At 40.4% G+C, this 22405-nt stretch overlaps 2 protein-coding genes across 7 annotated transcripts in view; one reads left to right on the top strand and one right to left on the bottom strand.

Annotated features, from left to right (window-relative positions):
* Window positions 1-125: 125 nt before the first annotated feature.
* On the top strand, window positions 126-12982 carry LOC109616928 (sodium/hydrogen exchanger 10-like). The gene is made up of 10 exons (XM_020056721.2): window positions 126-210; window positions 2633-2781; window positions 2890-3015; window positions 3134-3232; window positions 4583-4735; window positions 6225-6362; window positions 6501-6567; window positions 11640-11769; window positions 12746-12783; window positions 12894-12982. The coding sequence occupies exons 1-8, from the start codon at window positions 126-128 to the stop codon at window positions 11663-11665; spliced, it is 843 nt and encodes a 280-aa protein (XP_019912280.1). The 3' UTR covers window positions 11666-11769; window positions 12746-12783; window positions 12894-12982.
* The window catches only part of ppp6r3 (protein phosphatase 6, regulatory subunit 3), a 24738-nt gene continuing 14791 nt past the window's right edge, over window positions 12459-22405 (bottom strand). Inside the window, exons 13-26 of one of the 6 annotated variants that reach the window (XM_020040381.2) lie at window positions 21272-21387; window positions 21042-21127; window positions 20321-20407; window positions 19959-20056; window positions 19115-19169; window positions 18711-18841; window positions 18469-18590; window positions 18118-18325; window positions 17826-17923; window positions 17564-17741; window positions 17249-17266; window positions 16135-16257; window positions 15936-16001; window positions 12459-14361 (exon numbers count right to left, since the gene is read on the bottom strand). In XM_020040381.2, the coding sequence (XP_019895940.2) occupies window positions 14310-14361; window positions 15936-16001; window positions 16135-16257; window positions 17249-17266; window positions 17564-17741; window positions 17826-17923; window positions 18118-18325; window positions 18469-18590; window positions 18711-18841; window positions 19115-19169; window positions 19959-20056; window positions 20321-20407; window positions 21042-21127; window positions 21272-21387 (1438 nt within the window). In that variant the 3' untranslated portion in view covers window positions 12459-14309. The remainder of the gene's footprint in view (window positions 14362-15935; window positions 16002-16134; window positions 16258-17248; window positions 17267-17563; window positions 17742-17825; window positions 17924-18117; window positions 18326-18468; window positions 18591-18710; window positions 18842-19114; window positions 19170-19958; window positions 20057-20320; window positions 20408-21041; window positions 21128-21271; window positions 21388-22405) is intronic. The other 5 variants (XM_020040382.2, XM_029114944.2, XM_010898176.4 and 2 more) reach the window with 5 other exon arrangements.

Here is a 22405-nt window from a genome sequence, read left to right as displayed (position 1 = left end):
TTTAAACAACTTACATTATATTCAAGAAGTCCCAAGTGCCAATCCATGTAGAATGATAGAAAATGATAGCCGTTGTTGTGACCGGTATCTGGTATAATTAAGTGTAATTTAACCATTGTGTTGGGATGTTGGACATCAACCCACATTTTGTGTTACAGAAATTAACAGATATACTAGAGGGAAACCGCCAGCAGGCTGTCAAGGAGATTGGTAAGAGAGTTGTGGGGACACTAGCTGTGTACAGTGCCCTCCATCATTTTTGGTACCCCTAGTAAAACATTTCTTTTATAAAAAAATATTTTGCCAAATCAGCCTAATGTCACATAAAAATTTAAAAACCTCCAACCTTTAATTGAAGCAAATTTATTCTGAGAAAAAAAAACTGTAATCAAGAAATAATTATTTCTAACAAACCACATCTGCCATTATTATTGGCACCCCTGCATTTTATACTTTGTACAACCTCGCATTGCCAGTTGAACAGCAATGAGTCTTTCCAGATCATCTCCACTTTAGCTCAGCCCACAGGTTTTCAGTGGGGTTTAGGTCAGGGGACTGAGATGGCAATGACAGTAGATTGGTTTTGTGTTCCATATACTTCCAGTATGTTTAGGATAATTGTCCTGCTGGAAGATCCAATGACGACCAAGTTTTAGTTTGATGCCATGTACCCTAACAAGGTTCTCAGAGCCTTTGGAGGAAAAATAACTCATTTTGAGTGTTTCTTGCCAAAAAGGTCAATTTTTGTTTCATCTGACCATAGCACTCGGTTCCAGTCAAAGTTCCAGTAGCGTTTAGCATAGTTCAGGTGCTTACATTTTCTGGCGTTAATTATTCATTACAATGGAGGTGGTGTCTAATGGTAGTTTTTGAGACTTCATGACCCAAGATATGCTACTCTCCTGTGTAAATCTCCAAGAGTGACCTTTGGTGATTTTTTTTTACCTTTCTTGACATCCTCCTCACTGTGTGTGGGGGCAAAATAAACATGGGTCCTTTTCCAGGCAAGTTTGTAACTTGTTTAGAATTGCCCTAATGGTAGATATGGGCATTTTCAGGTGAGTAGCAATTATTTTTATAGCAATTCCCAGATAGAAGCTCAACACACTTTTCCTTCATTTGATTTGTGTGTTCTCTTATCTTTACTATGTTGATTTATTTGCATATTTATACTAGTGAAACAGGAAGTCATGAATTATTGCTTGACAGTTCCTCAACACTCTGAGGAACTGTCAAGCAATATTTCCTCAACACTTCCTCAACACGTCTTCAACCACTTCTTCAAAAAGTACAATCTAAATGGAAAAAATGCTTCAATAACATTTTGTTCATAAGAATTTCTAGGGGTGCCAATAATCGTGGCACATGGTTTAGTTAGAAATTATTATTTCTTGATGGCAGATTTATTCTTTCAGAATAAATTAACTTAAATTAAAGGGTGGATGTTTGTAATTTTTTCAGTGTGACAAGCTGATTCATCAAAAGGTGCTTTTTTACTCAGCTTTATTAGGGGTGCAAATAATTGTTGAGGGCACTGTATTTGTATCTACACTGCACATCTAGTTTCAGCTAGTCCTGTGTAGCTCTGCTGGTAGAGCATGTTGCCAGTAACACCAGGTTTCAAATCCCACAGATGGCCAGTATGAGAATATACACAGTCACTACTGAAGTTGCTCTAATTGGCTACTATGTAAAACATCTACCAATAATGCTAAATCACTGTCCATATTGTGATTAGTTTCCTGTGTCTGTTTGCACAGTAACAACCACCCCTATATACTGTACATACTTTACAACCATCCTACATCGTATCTTCTGTTCAGAGAAATGAAACCAAATCCTGCAATGGATTGATGCTGATGCTCCAGAGTGGCTGTTGTAATGTGTGTCTGGTTAAATGGTGAAAGTGCATTTCTGACCAATTCAAATATAATTTTGCATATAGTTTAAATTGTTGACCCCGGCTGTAGTCATGCTTGTCAGCAGTTCTATGGACCTCACAATGGTAAAACCAAACTTACTACAGACGGAGAAGTAGACGGGGAACCCAGGCTGTTTACTGTTGGAACTGCTATGTTCTTAGACACAACCAGTCACCACCATCAAAGCAAATGGGACAAGGCAAATATAAATGATTGGTTATTGGGAAACTAGTAGGGCTTCTGAGAAATGAAATGGGATGTAACTACCAGTCCATTGTTCCCTGTAAGAGCCAGAGAAGGGACCTAGGTGACTTCAGTGTAAGGGCTCAAAATGTGTTCTGGGACAATACAAGGACTCGGTAGGATACCGTGTGTTAATAATACCACAAGGAGCCATTTTCTCCGATTACCGGCATGCTCTTTTGCCAGAGGGGATTGATGTATCTTTCTGGAAACCATATAACACATCTCATTAGCATTTAAAAAGAGTAAATGGCTGCTGACCTTAGGGAGTCTTCACTGACATAAAGCAGGATTACATGCTACAAGTGTATGTAAAACAGCTTGATTTTTTGATTTGTGAAATGTAAATATGTTGCTATTGGTTCACGTCAGGCTCTGTTTGTTGTGTGACGATGGGCTTACACAAAATGTTTAACACTGACAAGCGAGTGAGTGAGGACAGGACTCGGCATTGAATCTATTCTCAGGCTTGCTGCAGAGAGACTACCCGGAGACTGCCATCTCAGTGAAGACCAGACACGCCATAAGAGCTGTGCTGAACAGTGATAGAGATGCCATCCATGCACTCATGTCTGAGGGACTCTTAGATGACATAGAAGCATCAAAGCTTGAGAAGGTGCCTTCAGCTGGCTCCTCCTGGCATTTACAGTTCATTTGTCATTTGTTACTTACTGACAGAGTGAGTTTTTGACACATTAAGAATGTTTCTTTTTCTGTTTGCCAGATGATTGAAATAAAAATGAAGAAACTGACCAAATTCCCACCAACAATCCAAGCACCAACAGCAGAGGAACTGCTACAGAGTTTACCTTGGCTTAACCAAGACAGCAACCAGGTTCAGTTCATGAAGGTGCATCCACCCAGGCAGACCCTTGCCTCAGACTGACTGTCTGTTTGATTTTCCCAGTGATATTGCGGTATACAAATGTTTCATTTCCATTTGGTAACAAAAATATGTGTTGTTTCAGAAAGTGGCAAAGCTTCTTTTTTTTGACTTTGGAGACACCATAATAGAAGAACATGATGATCCTCAAGGCATACACTTGATTGTCTCTGGCATGGTTAAGGTATGTACTAATGTGTACTCATAGAAAAAGGGATAACATATTACTATGGATAATCATTGGTTAATGTTCTGAACATGCTTGACCATTTTTATATCAAGCTGTTTTGATTTGTAATTTGCTCTGACACACAGCTTGAAACATCAGTGCTGAACATGAAAGTTAAGAAGGATATTAGTCTTCAATTTCATAGCAAACAAAATAATGCCTGGCTGATATAAATTGCCGACTACTCGCCAGTAGTTTCCCTCCCAGTGTTCTCTGTGAACTAATTACCTCTCTGCCATATTATATTAACTCGCTAGAAAACAACATGAAGTATACAGTCAATGCTACTACGTGTAAATTACACTTAATCATTGTCATTTTGGTCACCTTAAAATGGAACACAATGTAAGCAATTTCAACACATTACAGTGTGACACTGCAATTATGGGTCATTTTGAAAGGAAGGGCATAATAGCCCTCTCTTTGTACTGACACATTTACTTTGTGGTCTTACACTTCAATATCAGTTATGCATGCCTTTTTTTATAAACCAATATGGGTTCCCTCACCTGTGAATACAGAGGTTTCACATTATGAAGTATCGTGTTAGCATTCATGTTTTTAAGGCACTATAATGCATTGGTTTCAAGAAAGGAGTATTATACAATATTCAGAAACTCTGAACATTTCCTTTGCATTCATTTTTTTTTTATTTGACAGATATGCCATTCTTAAGGACCCTCCAGGACAATTTGTTGTTGAAGCTTTATAATGTTATCATTATATTATTTATTAAGATTGTAGGAAGAAAAAGAAAACTAGAAATGTAAGTGTGAATGCTTGTGCCACAATAATCTCTTAAGTAATAAAAGGTTGTATTAGTAAAAGAAAATGATGTATATTTTTGTCAGTTTAAACATTTTAAAAGTCAAACAACGATGTTGTCTTCTACAGTATTTAGTTTGATATCCTTATCCAATAAAGGTTTCAACTATATGGCATCAAGAAGGTTTGTGTTAACATCGTTTGGAGTCTTTCAGACCTCCTAGCCTTAGCCCCTGAGTCACAGTGATGAAACTTGTTCATTCTTAAAAACCTTAATGGGCATAATGAAATTCACACATCCTAAGCTTACATTTTTACATTATACTTCACTTTGAAGGGTTTCTGGTTGTTGAAATTGAAGCTGTACTTTGAGGTAGCTTTTATCGCATTATTTCTATTATTTTTAGGTAATTTATACCCAGTGCTGGTATTTTTTGTATGCTCCCCTAATGATCAAACAAGCCAAAAATATATTGACTATAATTGTTACCTTGTGCTGAATGGATGTGAAACTCTGTATGGTATGGTACTGTATTCCAGATGACTGGAGGAAGCCCAGACCTTGGAGGCAACAGTCCCAGGGAGAAGACCAGACTGACAGACTACAGAGGTTGCGGGGAGATCCTGGGTGTACTCAACTGTCTCACCCTGCAGCCAATGGAGATGACGGTCACCTGTGAGACATCCACTCAGGTCTCTACTTTTAATTTATTCAACTTTGTTGCCAGTGAAGGCAAGTGCTTGTATTTCATCTTGAATTATATATATACACTCACCTAAAAGATTATTAGAAACTTAATGCAATTATCTAATCAACCAATCACATGGCAGTTGCTTCAATGCATTCAGGGGTGTGGTCCTGGTCAAGACAATCTCCTGAACTCCAAACTGAATGTCAGAATGGGAAAGAAAGGTGATTTAAGCAATTTTTACAAAAGGGAAAAACATCCAGTATGCGGCAGTCCTGTGGGCGAAAATGCCTTGTTGATGCTAGAGGTCAGAGGAGAATGGGCAGACTGATTCAAGCTGATACAAGAGCAACTTTGACTGAAATAACCACTCGTTACAACCGAGGTATGCAGCAAAGCATTTGTGAAGCCACAACATGCACAACCTTGAGGCGGATGGGCTACAACATCAGAAGACCCCACCGGGTAACACTCATCTCCACTACAAATAGGAAAAAGAGGCTACAATTTGCACGAGCTCACCAAAATTGGACAGTTGAAGACTGGAAGAATGTTGCCTGGTCTGATGAGTCTCGATTTCTGTTGAGACATTCAGATGGTAGAGTCAGAATTTGGTGTAAACAGAATGAGAACATGGATCCATCATACCTTGTTACCACTGTGCAGGCTGGTGGTGGTGGTGTAATGGTGTGGGGGATGTTTTCTTGGCACACTTCAGGCCCCTTAGTGCCAAATGGGCATCGTTTAAATGCCACGGCCTACCTAAGCATTGTTTCTGACCATGTCCATCCCTTTATGACCACCATGTACCCATCCTCTGATGGCTACTTCCAGCAGGATAATGCACCATGTCACAAAGCTCGAATCATTTCAAATTGGTTTCTTGAACATGACAATGAGTTCACTGTACTGAAATGGCCCCCACAGTCACCAGATCTCAACCCAATAGAGCATCTTTGGGATGTGGTGGAACGGGAGCTTCGTGCCCTGGATGTGCATCCCACAAATCTCCATCAACTGCAAGATGCTATCCTATCAATATGGGCCAACATTTCTAAAGAATGCTTTCAGCACCTTGTTGAATAAATGCCCCGTAGAATTAAGGCAGTTCTGAAGGCGAAAGGGGGTCAAACACAGTATTAGTATGGTGTTCCTAATAATCCTTTAGGTGAGTGTATATGCACCTATGAAATAGCTAGTATGGACCAAGGGGGTATCCACCAAGACAACAGCCCTGTGTCTGATCTCCATTTTTTTAGAGAAAGCACATTATTATAAATTTAATATTCACTCCTCTGTTTGATAATAGCGAGGTCAGACAACACGCAGGGACATAGATAATGGAGTGCAAAAGTATGACAGTGAATAAACCAGTGATTGGATATCTTCTCCAACTGCTTCACTTAACCATACAGATTTGTTAGTAAAACCTTATCCTCCACGTTTCTCTGTTTATACTTCTCTATGGTTGCTTGTCAATGGTTTCTTCCCAGACCTGCTTCATTGCCATTGATTCCCTGTTTGAGGCATTTGATGTTTTCCCTGAGTTCCCATCCTTGGAGTATAGTATCTGGCGCTCTCTAGCAGTGAAAATCAGCACCAGCATCTTCATAGAGCACATTAACTATCAGGTACCAACCTACCTCTTTCCGGTGCAGTATGTAGTAAAAACCCAATTGTTTATGTCCAGGTTCCATTCGAACTGGGTGAGTTGCATGGCTTAGCACTTTCAAATGAATCTCAACATAATGCTGCTGTTTTTACCCCAGGGGTGGAGTTACCACAGGATCTGCTGTCACCTTGCCCGGGCGTATCTGGTGAGCGTGGAGGTGAACAGTAAGTTTGACGTGTATGACAGTGGCACGGAGGATGTGGTGGTGATCTACGGTAGCTGCGATGACGTTGCGTCCCAGTACTCCTACAATGCCCCGTCACTCATCAGCAGGACCACTCACCAGGTTACTAGGCAACCGTGCTGTCAGACCACACCCCCGGCCATTCCATGTATTAGATGTACTCCAACAGCAAGCATACCCGAATCAACTTCACTACTAATCAAACCCTTGACTAGTGGACTAGTGGTTTCAGGTGACCTAGTTCTGGGCTAAAAGACAATTAGGAGTCTCCGGGAGAGATCTGAGAGCCACTGCTGTAGAACTCATTCAGCAATCTTCTTGTTATCACACATCTGTGGAGGTAGCCTGGGCTCATTAGGTTGGCACAGTTGAACTAGTTCACTTGAGTAAGGGTAATGATATACTTAACGCTGCCATGCGCTGCGAAAGCAGTGCTCCTATTCATTTTCAGTGACAAAAAAGTGTTGACTGGCAATTTGGGCAGCGAGACACTGGGAAGAAGTGAGAACGTACGATATACGTCATTGCTATGCAAATCACCGACTTTGAACCCTCCATGATAATCAGTCAATTTGCTGTTGGTTTCTTGCTGGAAGGTCTTCTGTGTTGTTAAGTTAATGTTAGGTGCCAAATTGCCCTACATTTCCAGTCAAACAAATATTTAATCTTTGAGATTTAATTTAGCGGTGGCAAGGTGGCCTAGTAGTTAGGGCATCTGACTAGTGTCCAAAAGGTTCTGATCCCCTTACTTGGTAAAAGCTATATTGTTCTGTCCCTGAGCAAGACAGTTAGCTGAAATTGGTTCTTTAACTTGCCTGGTTAAGTAAAGGTAAAATATACTGTATAAAAACTCAAAATAATCACATAGCTGCCCCCTAAGAGCTGTGTTAACAACAAATGACAACAGAGGACCCTCTAGTAGAGTACAGCTGTGGGGCTTGTTTGGTGTTCAAGGGAATACACTTTAGTTCCATTAATCATCGTTCTGTTATCCAGTGTTTTAGGTGTTTGTGTTTCAACTTTTCCATTTGTGTCTCTCAGCTTGGCCTATCTTTTTTAAGTGTTCTTTTATAGCTGTTGTCCAGCTATATGTATCCACTCTGTCATTCTGTAACTGTAAAAATGCTCCCAAAAGTAAATTTGAGAATAATTGTATGACGTAACCCTTTGAACGTACAGTACCAGTTAATAATTTTGATAAACCTCTCTGAATTTATTTTTACTATTTTCCAAATTGTAGAATAATAGTGAAGACATCAAAACAATAAAATAACACATGGACTCATGTAGTACCCAAAAGGTGTTAAACAGATCAATGTAAAATGTTAGACCGTTGGAAAAGCATTCCAGGCGACTACCTCATGAAGCTGGTTGAGAGAATGCCAATTGTGCAAAACGTTCATCAAGGCAGAGTGGCTACTTCTATATTTGGCTATATCTTATCTGGAAAACATTTTTGGTTACTACATGATCCATTAGTGTTATTTCATACATTTTGACGTCTCCACTATTATTCTACAATGTGGAAAATTGGAGAAATAAAGAAATTCCCTTGAATGAGTAGGTGTGTCCAAACATTTGACTGGTACTGTACATGGTCGTACATAATGTACATGAAAAACTTCAGCTTGTGAAATGCTGGCAGGTATGGTTGGCGAGTGCACTACCTACTATCCAGGGGTGGGTAGAGTACTGAAAATCTGTACTCAAGTACTGTTACTCGTCCTAAAATGTACTCAAGTAAAAGTTGAAGTACCACCTGAAAAAAACGACACAAGAGTAAGAGTACTTGGTCAAAAAAGTACTAGTTACATATCGTTAGCCTCATAGCATAATTGCCTAAGTCATTTTTTGGCCAAATTGTGATATCTGCCTAACTTTACCTTCCTACCACTGCTGCATCATCCTGCCTTTCTGCCTATGTCCTTAGCCAATCACAACATTAGAATCCAAAAACACTATCTGCCTTAGTCATCTCTTTGACTTCTTTGAGTTTTGATACAAACAAAATGGCAGAAAACATGAGAAGACGGCTGTCCAGAAGTAATGTATTAGCTCTTCTGTTTGATTTGTTTTCATCTGGTAAGAGTAAAACTACCTGTGTGTAAGAATCTTTTCTGTTCAACACTTGGCATCGCCCCCAGAACCATCGGATCATGGTTAACTTTGGACATGAAATCCAAAACTGATCCATGTAAACCCAAGATCAACAAGACTGGCCCACATGTGCCCATATCAGATGTTGACCAGACCTTCCTGAACTAATGGCTCTCTGGACTGCCTACAGTCCCATCCCATTACTGCCGTCAGGTTCCCTCCTATCAGGATAAGGAGTTCCTGGTGCTGGGAACAGTTCTAAGTGATCTTCACAAGGAATATCAGAAAGCTGCTGGTGAAAATGGAGCGTGAGCTGTGAGTGAGACATGTTTTCGAAAAGTGTTCAGTGAGCAGAATTACTCTGTGTTCATACCAAAAAAAGACCAGTGTGATGTATGTGTCAGTGCCAAGGTAGGAAATACAGATCAGGATACCCTTACTACTCACATTTGAAATTAAAGGCTCAGGCTCAAACTGAAAAGGCTAAGGATGAAAAGGAATCCAGTGACAAACTTTCAGTGTGGACAATGGACCTTCAATGCGTTCTTCTGTGCCCCCAGACGAAAGCAAGTACAATGTATTACAAAACGAAATTACAGATGCACCACTTTACTTGCTTCAACGTGAACAACAAAGATGGATATTGTTAAGCTTGGGAAGAGCATGAAGGCTCCCTCAGCAGTGAGGTTTTTGCCGATCTGCAGTCCAAAAACTTCGAATCAATCCTAGAGGCCAACGGAAACATTGAGAAAGTCATTGTCTGGAGTGATGGCTGTGGATATCAAAATTGGTGTGGTGCCATCAGCAACTCCTACCTTCATCTGGCCATGAAGCACGGTGTCACCATAGAGCAAAGGTTTCTGGTTGCGGGGCACACACAAATGGAGTGTGACTCCATGCATAGCCTCATTGAGCGGCGCTTCGTCAAAGATATTCACACTCCACGTGATTACATTGTCATCTTTGAGACTGCATGAATGCATCCATCCCCATACAAGGTGACTCAGCTATACCACAATGACTTCATGGAGTTATCTGGGGCCTATGTCACCAATATTCGACCAGGTAAAAAAGTTGGTGACCCCACAGTCCCTGGCCTCCTGGCTCTCCAGTACTTGGCTGATGGTCGAATCCGGTACATGTTGGATTTTGAGTCTGAATGGGAGGACCTGCCTCAGCGAATAGTACTGGGTCCCACTCTTTCCTGCCCAATTGCCAATTATTCTCAGGAAATTCAATGACTTGCAGGCAATGAAACCAGTACTACCAAGAGTGGCCCACCAGTACTATGACAACAGTGTGAAAATGAGTGTGCACAGCACCTGAGTGGAACTTGGTGGCAAAGGAAAACAGTGGTTAAGGTTAGACATTAAGAAACAACTTGGTTAAGGTTCGCAAATTACACATCTTGGTTATATTTAGGAGAGTAAAACAACTTTTGTTATGTTTGCATTTATATGTAAGAGAAAAAATGCCTAAGTCATGGAATATTCTGCCTAAGTCATTTTTATTTGTTAGGCAATTGAAGATGGATCTTTTTCTTTTTGCATACTTGTTCACACATCTGGTTGAATGTACTGTTATAATATCAATAAAAAATAACAATGTGATTTCTAAAAAGTGTTTTTTTTTTCTTCCAAAATCATTGAAATATGATTTAGGCAATTATGCTATGAGGCTGACGATATTTTGTTCAAGACATTATAATGCCATAGTAAGAAAGTACAAACGCAAACTGCATTTTTAACGTTTGAATAGGCATTTGTTTCCCAGAGCCCATAGCAATGCAGAACAGAAAAACAAAATAAATTGCAAAAGTAAATAATACTGTATTTCTATTATTAAAAATAAGATTTTTGCAAATGAAGGCCATCATACATGTTACTGGTAAAAAATAAATAATCTTGTGTAGTAATGCTCAGTACATCTTGTGAATCAAATATTTGTTGTTAGTAAGTCAGGTCTTGGGTGGAATTACTGACTGCATTGCAACTAAGCCACCTGGTTAGCAGCAATTGCTTTCAACTAAAATCTAGCTAGCTAGATTGGCTGCTAACTAAAGTGCATTACTAAATAATAAAGTTCAAGTCAAGCCCAATGAACCACTAATACAAATATACTAACAAGTTGTAGTGTTATTATATTTAGTAGGTTTGGGTTTAGGATATATTACATGTCTTTATACTGTACTTGTTCAATGACAAAAAATTTAATATTTTATATTTTCAATTTAAATCGAAACATGTGATTTCCCTCGTCAACGTCCTCCAATTGACAACATTCCATGTCGGTTTCTGTCATTTAATTAGCTATGTCTGTGCTCGCCCTCAGATGCAGATTTAAAGGAGCGGGAGGGAACACCCAAACTCAAATCTTATCACGAAACGCGTTACTACCCACCCCTGCTACTATCCCATTTTGAGGAGAGCAGTGGTCTTACAAAGGGGAGATATTTCAGCGTCAAGTTATCAAGTGTTGTCTTTAGTCAACTTTAGTCTATAGAAAATTAACCACTAATTATATTAAATTAGTTTGTTTCTAAATGTGAATCTTAAAAATAAAAAAAAACACAGTAATTAATGACCTCTGAATAAACGTATAAAATGATAACGGAACATTATCTTAGAAACAGCATTTAATAACCGGAGCTCCCTTCATGAGAAAATGCTACTTTGAAGTCTTCAAACAACTGAACATGTTGCTGTAAAACATGCACGGTTTTGTAACAGAGTTCTGTTCTACTTGAAGAACTGACTTTAGGAAATGTTCATCTTCCCGGCCAACACACCCTAAAGGGTACATTTGAGGAATCTCCAAAGTGTATGGCCGCGTTAAGTATATCATGGGCGTAACTGTCTGGAAAATAATGCTACCTGTTGGGAACATTGTCTCAGTGCTGTCTTGTTAGAAACATTCCACATCCTAAGGAAATCTGAACCTTTTTACTTGGTATAGGTACTGGGCACAGCAAAAACAACTAAGCTGTTGATTGTGCCGAGTGTACATTCTAAGCTGAAGCAATGTGTCTCCGAGGTTTCAAGGTTAGACAGTGTTCCCTGTCTGAGACATGCAGCACGGAGGAGAGGTAAGGGCTTTTACAGGCGTCCTCGTGGGCTTTATATGGTGTTGCTTTTTTCTCATGAACTTTTGAGTAACATTTACATTTGTGCTTTAGCAGACGCTCTTATCCAGAGCGACTTACAATAAGTGCAATCCTCTTAACCCTCCTTGGAAAACCTAACATCTGACAATCATAATAAGTACACGTTTCTTAATCGAAGCCGTGAGTTGGCCAAGTAAACTGTTTATGAGATTGTAAAAACATTGAACTAGCTCATTTTAACCAATCCCTTCAGCAGTAATTCAAGTGGGTTGAAGGTAATTCATACTTTTTAATTATTTTGAAGATATCCATCATACAAGCCGAACAATGCTAATTATATTATAAACTGTTTTGTAGAAAGGTGTTATTTGAATGTCTTCCAGTTATATCTAAATAATTTCGCTCCAGGTTGTGCCATTTGCCTAGAACATGAATAAAATGTGTTCATTTGATTAGTTAGGCCGGGCAGTATAGGCTGGAAGAATGGAAATTCCAAACTAAACATAACGTTAGCTAGATTGCCTTTAAAAGAAATCTGCTATTCCCCGTATTGACACTAGAGGGAGTAACGTACACATTTCTTGCTCAAAGGGATAGGTCGACCTAGTTTCATATTTGGGCGAAACTCCAAACCCTGAGTTGTTCTTAAACGCCCATGGAGCCATTTTTCACAAAAAGCCATTATTGAACTCTTTCCCAGTCTGTTTTGGAGTGTTTCTTCTCCAAGGTTTGCTAAGCTTTTGTGGGTACTGAAGCATTTTCAATTAATTAAATCAGAAAATGCTAATTCCACACTGGGACATGTGAATGGCTTGTGGAAAATGACTCAGTGGGTCTTCAAGAACTCAGGCTAAGTGGAATTTAACTTATAAATCTAGACCAAACTATCCCTTTAAATACACAGAACACAAGCTTTACAAGAAATATAAGTAAATTGACTTCAGATTTCCTCTCCCAGCAGCATCTAGACATGATTGTTCAGGATTACTGAAAACAGTTAAGTATACGTTCATGTAATTAACTGTATATTATATTAACATACATATTTAATGTTACCAATGTGTATCTGCTAAAGAAACATCAATCATGTCCTTGTGTTTGTGAAGGTGGTGTCAGAGGGTCTTCAGGAAAGGAGTTGTTCATTTGAGAAGGCCACATGATAAGAGTGACTGAGCAGTGCTTGACCGTACAACAAACCTAATGACCAATCAATCTGGAAAATATAGAAGCAGATATTTCCCTGTGTATGTATAATAGCTTATCATCATTAAACATGTTTCAAGTGTTGGTGGGCTACGGTTTTAAAGTCAACCCCACTGATCATCAACCAGCCCATTCGCATCTTAACTCTTCAGCAGTAGCTGTACAGACTGATAGACACAGACCTGCCACATGACCCGTCCAAACAGTAACACCACACTACAGAACAGCCTTGGAAGGAACAGGTCCAAACAACAGTGACAAGTAGTAATCAAAGTGAACAGAGATTAATCAAATAATGCCCTGAAATTATAGGAATAATTATCTTGAGATGATCACAATTTAAATTCAATATCCAATAAAATAGGGTAAGTCCTTATATAGTTCATCCCCTTTCCATTGCTGGCACAGATACCTTTTTTATTAAAAAGAATCAATGATGCATGATTGAAGCAATACCAAGAATATTCATTACAACCCCATAATTTTGCAGGTAGAAAGGTTGACTTGAGTAATATGGGAAAAGTTGTATAATGGGACCCATTTACCACAAGCCTTCAGACAGTGTTAACACTCACTAGCTACATGCAACTTCGTACAGTTGTTCGCCTCGGGGTTTGTACAGTTTAATGTTGTCATGGGGAGAGAACATGTGTATGGCTCTTAGTAACAGAACATTATAATCTACCTTAATAAATTAAGTTAAAAACTATACCAAAGGTTTTCCAATCTTGCTCATGTTGAAAGTATACAAGAAACATTTACAAATAATACCTGTGGCAAAATAAACTTTGAATATTTAAAATCCTTTTGATTCCCTAACAACAAGTGTACTGATAAATAGACCAACATGGGTTGCCGATTAACATTATAGTAACTGTTGCATTTACCTGGAAATAAAGACTTCAGATTTGTGCAGAAGGGGAATGCTATTTTCTTTAGGTCACACCGAGTGTTCCAATTGGTAAATTTCAGTTATTAATCTGCCGTTTCTGTATACATTTTCTTTTTATAAAATATTTTTATTCATACAATCATTTTAACTATCGCAACATGACTAACTTTGAGTGGCAAGATTTCAGACAGATCACCTCATAAGAACAATAGTATATAAACAAATAAAAAAAAAAATCTGTATCCATTAGAGTAGGTCTCTCTTCATCCAACTGTCTGTACAACTGTCTGTATAGCCTAATGTGAATATTGCTGGTCCTGATCTGGTGGTTAGTGCAGCAGCTCTGACTCTGGACTGGCACTGCCCTCTACTGGTGGACCAGGCGAAAAGCTGTGCGTGGCAGGAACAGGCTGGTAGGAACTGCACATCACGCCGGGCCGTTCACAACTGCCTCTGGTGAAGCCACACTCGGCTCTCTTCTGTAAGGGTGCAGATAGAGGACACAGTGACGTCATGGGTAGGATACACAAAGGGGATTCAATCAAAGATCCATGACTGAAATGTAAGACAATCTTGGAATTATTGTCTGGACTCCAAACAAAGTTTACAGTCACTCAGCACTTGCCCAAGCCACTTTCCCCTCAGAGAAATCCCCAACAAAACCAGATGTAGTTGATTGCCATTGATTTGATGTGCTGGTCCCATTTTCAAAAGCTGCCCCCACTGCCCTTGTTACTGCTCGAGTGGACGAATTAATAACTGCGCTCACTTGAAGGGCTGATGTCACAGATGCGACTTGGGAATAAAAGGAATGAAGGACTCACAGCTTGATGAAAAAGAACCAAATCAAACTATTAGGCCTGAAAGCCAAGTGCTAGGTCCAGTGTAAACCAGGTGGAAGGATACTTTTCAACAGCAGAGACTGGGCAGTATGAACTGAGCAATATACAGAGGTCTTTGAAGGAAACCTCATCCACAGTGCACAGGACTTCAGACTGGGGCGAAGATAAATCTTTCAGCACGTCAACCCAATGCACACAGCAAGACTACCCTGGAGTGGCTACAAGAGACATATCTGCAAATTTCCTTGAGTGGCCTAGCCAAAGCCTGGTCTACAACCCTATTGAACATCTGTGGAGAGACCGGAAGACAGTAGTTCACAGACACTCATCCAATAATAGAGCATGAGAGTATTTACAGGAAATAATGGGATGAACTGTGTCCAAAACCAGGTGTGCAACGCTTGTAGGAGCATTCCGAAGAGCGGAAGGCCAATTGAATACATGTTCGAATACTTAAATTATATGTTATTTATGCTTCTTACTTTCAATAAATTGAAATTTCTATGAAGTTTTTTTTGCTTTGACATTACAGGGTATTGTGTGTAGTTGGAGAAAGTATTTGGTAATTGCCAATAAGAATTTCTTTCCAAAGTATTCCCAAAGTATGCAGCCACAGTCATGCTTTTCTTTCCCTGCAGTAAGTACATTCTTCCCAGCTATGAGCACATTTCTTTATTCTCCCTTCTGTTATTCGATGCTGCAACATGTTTGATCTAGGCTATACTTGATCTCATTGTTGCAGTCCTCCCCCACAGGCATGCAATTGATATGCAACTCCAGGGCTAGGAATTGTGCACAGAGTTTGAAGGCCATTTTTAGTATCTACATGATCATGTCTTAGAGAATTATACATGCCGAACACTGACCCACATGCCACTCAAACCTTGCTGCACTTCATTTACACTGGTTGTCCCCCACGTCATGTCATTATGTGGCAAAAGGCAAAACTCTCCACATACCTTACTGCAATTAAGAATATGAATGTGCAACTAGAACATGGCTTAACATGGCTAATGTGAATACTTTACTATTGGGACAGTACACTGACCTAATGGTTTCAAAACATCTTAAGAGTGCCTCTGGGAAATCGATAAGGACACATTTTCATTTCTGATTATGGAAACATCATCGATGGCCATTCAAAGCCCAACACCTGCGCACAAATTAGAGTAAGAAACCAAAGCACAAAGCACAAACTGACAGGCCCTTACTTGGCTTCGTCCATCGTTGTTCCATCTTCCAGTGGACCATTAACAGCATCATCTGAATGTTTTGCACTGTGAAGGGGAGGAAATTAGGTTCTCATGAGCTACTGCTGTACAATCAGGGCAGGTAAAAGAAAATGTCTGAATACCTCACTAATGCTAGTCAGTTACAGTGAGAATATGATTTCACATCATGGAATTAGACCTTAGTTTCAGACAGTTGCTGGCAGTCTGGACTGAGGCAGGGACCCCCTTCTCTGGTGTTCCACTCTCCCCCACAACGTACTTGGCAGATGCGTCCTCTGAGGTAGACAACTTCTCGTCCTCACTGCAGAGGAAATACATTTACAGAGCTCTCGACATTTCCAAGCATACAGGACTACAGAAGACAGAACCCCCACACTGTTTAGACAGAAAGGAAAAGACTGACATGCATAATGGAGGACAGACCACACTGAAGCAATGGGACACAATGTGTTGAAATGTGGTTGGCGGATAAACATTTATGCAAGGATCAAAATGTACAGCAAATGGAGAGAAGCAGGAGTCCATTTTTGTGACAGCCCACTTAAAGGAGTTTGCCTCCTTTCAATAGTGAGATTGTTTTGGAGAGCAGAACATGAGGTGATAGTGCCAGTTTAGGAGACTCACCAAATGGATTAAACTCATGTCAGCCATCAGTCTCGCTTTTTGTCAATAAAAACACCAAAATGTATCAGAATTACTAAGCAAAACTAATTAAAACCATGATGTTTAATACATAAATCGTATTTCATCAGCCAGTTATATTAGGTTTTTATTTATTTCACTTTAGCAAACCAGTCAATTTAAAACAAATTGCCCTGGTAAAGTTATGTGCATTTACTATCTAGATTACATTTAGCTTAAAAGTAAAGCTCACTACTACGGTTTTTGCATGCAGAAAGGACTACTGCCATGCTAGGACTCATCTCTCTCCAGTTTATTCCAGCCACCTCAAAAGGCCATGTGCTGCCGCCGAAGCCAATCAGACACCAGCACAAGGTGGTGGAGGATACATATTGAAGACTGCTTTCGCCAATCCACACCCACAACTGAAACTGAACATCAACACTGAGAACAAAGCCATTCCAGAAAGCCTGCGAGTGGCTGATCCTGAAGGCTGACTGGCATTTCACGCCGTCACTGACGATGAGCGGCAACCAAATCAATAAATCTGAGATATAGGCATGCAAATGGAGATGGCAAAATAATTAATAATAAGAAATCAAATAAAAACTCAGTGGCTGACATGAAAACAATACACGGCAGACGTCTGCCCCCCGATTGGCTGTACATACCGATAAGATTTCAACACTCTGAAGCCACACGCACGCCAGAGAGAAAGAGGAAGCTCATGTTGTAAGTGTTGCAGTTAAAGTGAAGGACAGTTTCTCAAACAACACAAACAGACAACAATGTATGTACAGCAGATTTGGTCAAACAAATGATATATCGATATTCGTACAAGTCTACAGGAATGTCCCTGCTTTGCCTGGATGGACCATGCCAAGGCAGAGGACAATTCCACATGCACTTTAAGGTGAATGGCTGTGTTGTAGGGGAAGGACTGGTGACCGGAGAACAGAGAAACGGTCTGTTAACAGAAGCCTTACCTCTTGAAAACAGCGGTTTCCGTTTTGGCATCTACAGTAAGGCTAACGGTCTCCTTCATAGAGCCGTTGGTGACCGTTTCAGTGGTGACCGTCTCCTCTGCATCTGAACGGCCCCCAGCCTTCCCTCCAGGGGAGCTGGGTGGCTGGGCTGCCTCATCCCCTGGCCACTGGTCAGTTTCTGGGACATTAGACAGGCATCATGAGTTATACCAGAGCCAGGAGTCAAACAGTTCTTCCTGCGCAGCACACGGGTGAAGCTCACCTTCAGCATGCATTGATGCGGTGACACCCAGGGGGTCCCCTGTCTCTATGCAGGTCTCCATGGCTACCGGGGAATTGCTCCTCAAGGGATCTTTGGGGCTAGAACATCAAATCCCCAAAAGTATTGCATTTGAACTCTAAAAAGAATCAAACTCAAACACGGTACACTTGTAAAGACCAGAGAATCAACAGAATAACGCCAACATATCCTTATTTAAAGTACACGGCAGGCTAACATTAGGGACTCTTAACGCCGTGGGACGGTGACCGGTGGAAAAGTCATAAACCTTTACCTCACTGGCGAGAAGTTGCTAGAAAAGTCTGCCCAGCCCGTGGCTGTGTCAGGGGAGGCGTTGGGGGAGTTCCAGCCAGCAGGCTCTGGTAGGACGGCAGGGGAGGAGGGGGAGGCCGGGGCAGGGATGACTGGGGCAGGGGCTCCCATCGCCGTAGAACTCCCGGTGTCCATGGGTATGTCGTCAAAGTTAGCTGTCCACACCGGCCCTGAAACAACAGGGCAGCCGTCACAGAAAAGCTAGGCACGACACCACGGAGCTCACCCTGAAGAGGACACCACACCTGGGGTGTCTAACGGGTCAACAGTTGTGAATTGGCCAATTCCATTCTAACCCAGGGCGATCACTCACCCTCAGTCGTATCCACTTCCATCCTGTCATCAGAGCTGCCGTTGTTAGGCTCAAATGGATCCCGTTTCACATCCTCTTCCTCCGAGTCTGTGCTCTCCTCACTGTCTGTACTGCCAGAGCTCCTAAGGGCGGTAGAATGGAAACACGTCAATACAACTAATCAATCAACCAACCCAATTTAAAATCGGCTTTAGAATTTCTTCAGCTATTGAATGTACATATTCAGTAGGGCGTGGCCATACCGAGGGCGTCTCTGGGCTTCCGGAGCAAAAGTGACATCTTTCTCATCCCAGATGTCTTCTTCATCAGACCCTGCATCTTCAAACTGATGGATCTTCTCCTTACAACAGGCCTCAAACAGGGCTATATTTGCCTGAAGGACACCAGGAAAAGGTTAAAGGACAATAAGATACACAAAAAGACAGGCTGCGATGTCTCGACTTCACCATTAACTAGAAAAGTGAAACATTTTGTGAGGACTATTTAAAAGGCACCAGGATTTTTATGTTACGGTCAACATTAGCATGATAAAACAGGTTGAACCCAAAGTTGACTTCATCGTTCTACTAGGACAAAGCCCTGGTTTCAAATGATGGCAATATGGAATTTAACATCCTTTTAAAATGCATCACATTCAAATACTTACACTTTCATTTGTGTTCAAGGAAAAGTTGATGTCTGATATTCTATCAAAGGGAATACTGTAATATTAAGGAAAACAGAAGTTAGTTCAGTGAGACAATGACTTCACACAATGGCTTCAGGACTCCTACACATAGGCCCAGAAACTAGAAGGACTACAATGGCACACTCACATCAAAGCAGCTTAATGCAGAAACCCCAGCCAGCTGGACACTCCACAGGAGCCCAGCCCCCAAGCAGATTACCCAAATAACATCACCTAGACAGCAGACTAGTACACAGCACCGGAAATACTAAGAACTGAACTTAATTTGGAAATGTTAAAGTCACTGTCTGTACTCCGAGCAAAGCATCGGTCTTTATGGAAGTAGAATTTCCCTTTTCAGCCTGATGTTAGACGTTTCCCTCAACCCAAGAAAAACCTATATCTACGAAGAACAATCTAACATCAAGTTGGAGAGAAAAAAAATCACGTGTCCCTTTAAGTGACACAGGCTTTAAATGTTAAAATATACATTTTAAATGTGAGAACTGCATTATAAGACAATTGTTTGTAATTGAAAGGGAAATTTGACTTTCATGGGGAGATTAATTCATGATGGCATCCAAATTACCTACAAATTAATTTCTACCCACACTCCAGAGAAAATACCATTGTTCGGATAATTATTTTAATATGCAGATGTTAATTAAAATCATGTATGTAACCATGAAGGGGCATCTACCAGAGACCCAATATAAATTAAGCAGCAGTATATCAACAGAATGACCTTCAAACCCACTGTAAAATGGCCCAACCAGTATTATATCAGATTATGAAGAAAACAACATGCAGAATCAGTACTCACTCGACGACATCATCCTGATCAGCAAACTCTTCGTCATTGAAGCCAAACTGCTCAATAAAATTGGACGTCATTTGTTGCATCTGATAATCAGAAAAGGCCTGGCAAACCCAGGACCAACGATAATGATATAGTCTTGGCACTACAAAACGCTTCAAGTACTTGGATTCAAAACAATTAGCTAATAGTGTGAATATAGGTTGACCCTTTTAAGATTAGGAGCACATGCATACTTACATTTGGAAGATACAAATGCACATACGAGTACTACTAATACTAGACAGACTAGTATCACGTCAACTATAATAAACAGAAATATGCAGATTTTGCTGTATTTCTATAGTCTCATCCAGTTACAGACTTACTTGTTGTAGAGATGAATCCTGGTGGAATCCACTGTCCTTGAACTCACCCTCATCATCACTGGATGAGTGAATATGGTGTGTGTTCACCTAGGGCACAATGCAAACAACCATAATACTAAGACCACAATATGTCCTTTAAACTGATTCTGGTAGCTCGCATATGAACACTGGGTTATTGAGTACTTTGCAAACATCCACTCAGTGGCCTGTTTAGGTTCACCAATCAAGTATTATGTACAACCCCACCTCTAGAACAGGACGGGGTCACAGTTGCTGAAGCGGTATATGCAAAGAGCTTGCGCCATCTTTCTAAAGACGCTTTATTGGGTTGAGGTCTGTGGTCAAGTAAACTGAACTCACTAATGTTCCTGGAACCATTAGTAATACGCATTACATGTAGCCCAAATGATACAACATAGCGGCTTATACAGTAATAGGCTTAAGCATTGGGTTGTACATATTCATTTACCCCATTGAGGTAATCATTAGCTAGATCCCAGATGAGACTTTTTACATTGGAACTTTGGGTAAAAGGATTACTTCTTAGAGAAAGAAGGAACACAATTCCATCAACACATTCCCTGACTTTTCTTTAGCTGAGTTTTACCCCAAACTACAGGAGACACTTCAGATTCTGCTCTTCAGTTTGGTGAACCTAACAGTATACTGGCTACGGAAAGTACATAAGTGCATTGAGCAAAATTGTCTTGATCAGACTTACCAGGTCTACAGTATTTTTCTTGTTCGTGTCCGCTAGCTGACCAGAAGTGAAGGCCTCCCATCTCTCTTTATCATCCTCTGAGAGCTCTGAAATAAACCCAAGAAATAACAGTCAGGCTATTCCACCTCAATTCAGGAACTACAAATAATTTTTGACTTAGTATTATTTTGAGAAATTCCTTTCTTGGAGCTCCAACTCAATCCAGAGAAAGTCTCTGAAATCACACTGACCAGAGATGAGCTGCTGTATCTGTGCACTATTGGGCCCCTTATCGCTGTTGTGCACTATGGAGTTGGCTATTCTAGTTAAGTGGCCCATGTAGCCTCGCCGACGTCCACCCTCAGCCCTGCAACAAAAAGAAACTCACTGAAGTCTATCGGTTCACTGTGGTAATAAGTGTACATTGAGCCTTGGCCGAGGAAATGACCACGCAGTTCACAGGAGATTCAACACTGACAAAATTCACTGCCTTATGGTCTAAACCAGGTGTCTTCAAAGAATGAAGTACGCCTCCCCACTTCAGGGGAGGCACGAAAGTGGTCGGAAAGCAGTCATCAATATATTTTATTCATGTTTTATACCAAATAACTTGCTCATAACTTATATACGTTGTTGACTGCTAGATACTGCGGGGCTGTCAAGTTCTTATTAGTGGGACTGACGATCAAAACATAACTAAAACCTAGCATGTTACTAAGCATCTCTTCAATGTAGGGAACTCAGCAGTCATATGGACAAAGATTCAGCAGGCAGGCAAGGGTAAAGGGTTGATTTATTTACACAGCGATGGTGAGAATTGTTATAAATGCAGACTACAATACTCAAATATTTATGAATTTATCACAGACGTCATACTAAGCACAGACGTATATTAAAAATAAGCTTCAAAAGAGAATTGTGGAGAGAACTGTGGCTAGACCCTCTTTGCCACAAGCCAGTTCATTATTTGTGTGTTCACGGGCCTACTACACAAACTGATTATTTTGCAACCAATGACCAATAGCTTACATTTATTTAAGAATGCTGTAAATTTCGTTTTATCAGATCATCCATGCATTTTGTCAGCCCCAAACATAGCAATTGACAGCACCAAGGCAATTATCAAACTGCAAATTGTTGTGATGGCTTTCCATGTGGTAGTCAATGAACCACAAGCATTGCCCATCACAACGTTTAAAAACCTGTTTGGACGAGTCCGAGCCACTAGAATTTTCTCCTATTGTACAAACAGTCTCCAGTCTTTTTATTGTCCTATGTAAGATGTTCACTTTATTGATTGCTTTTAGGGCCGCACGATATGGACAAAAAAATATTTTGTTTATATTTTGGCTAGACATTGCGATTTGACTTGCAATACGATAAAC

The sequence above is a fragment of the Esox lucius genome, chromosome 19, assembly GCF_011004845.1.
Source record: "Esox lucius isolate fEsoLuc1 chromosome 19, fEsoLuc1.pri, whole genome shotgun sequence".
Taxonomy (NCBI): domain Eukaryota; kingdom Metazoa; phylum Chordata; class Actinopteri; order Esociformes; family Esocidae; genus Esox; species Esox lucius.
This window is presented reverse-complemented; position numbering and strand designations above follow the sequence as displayed.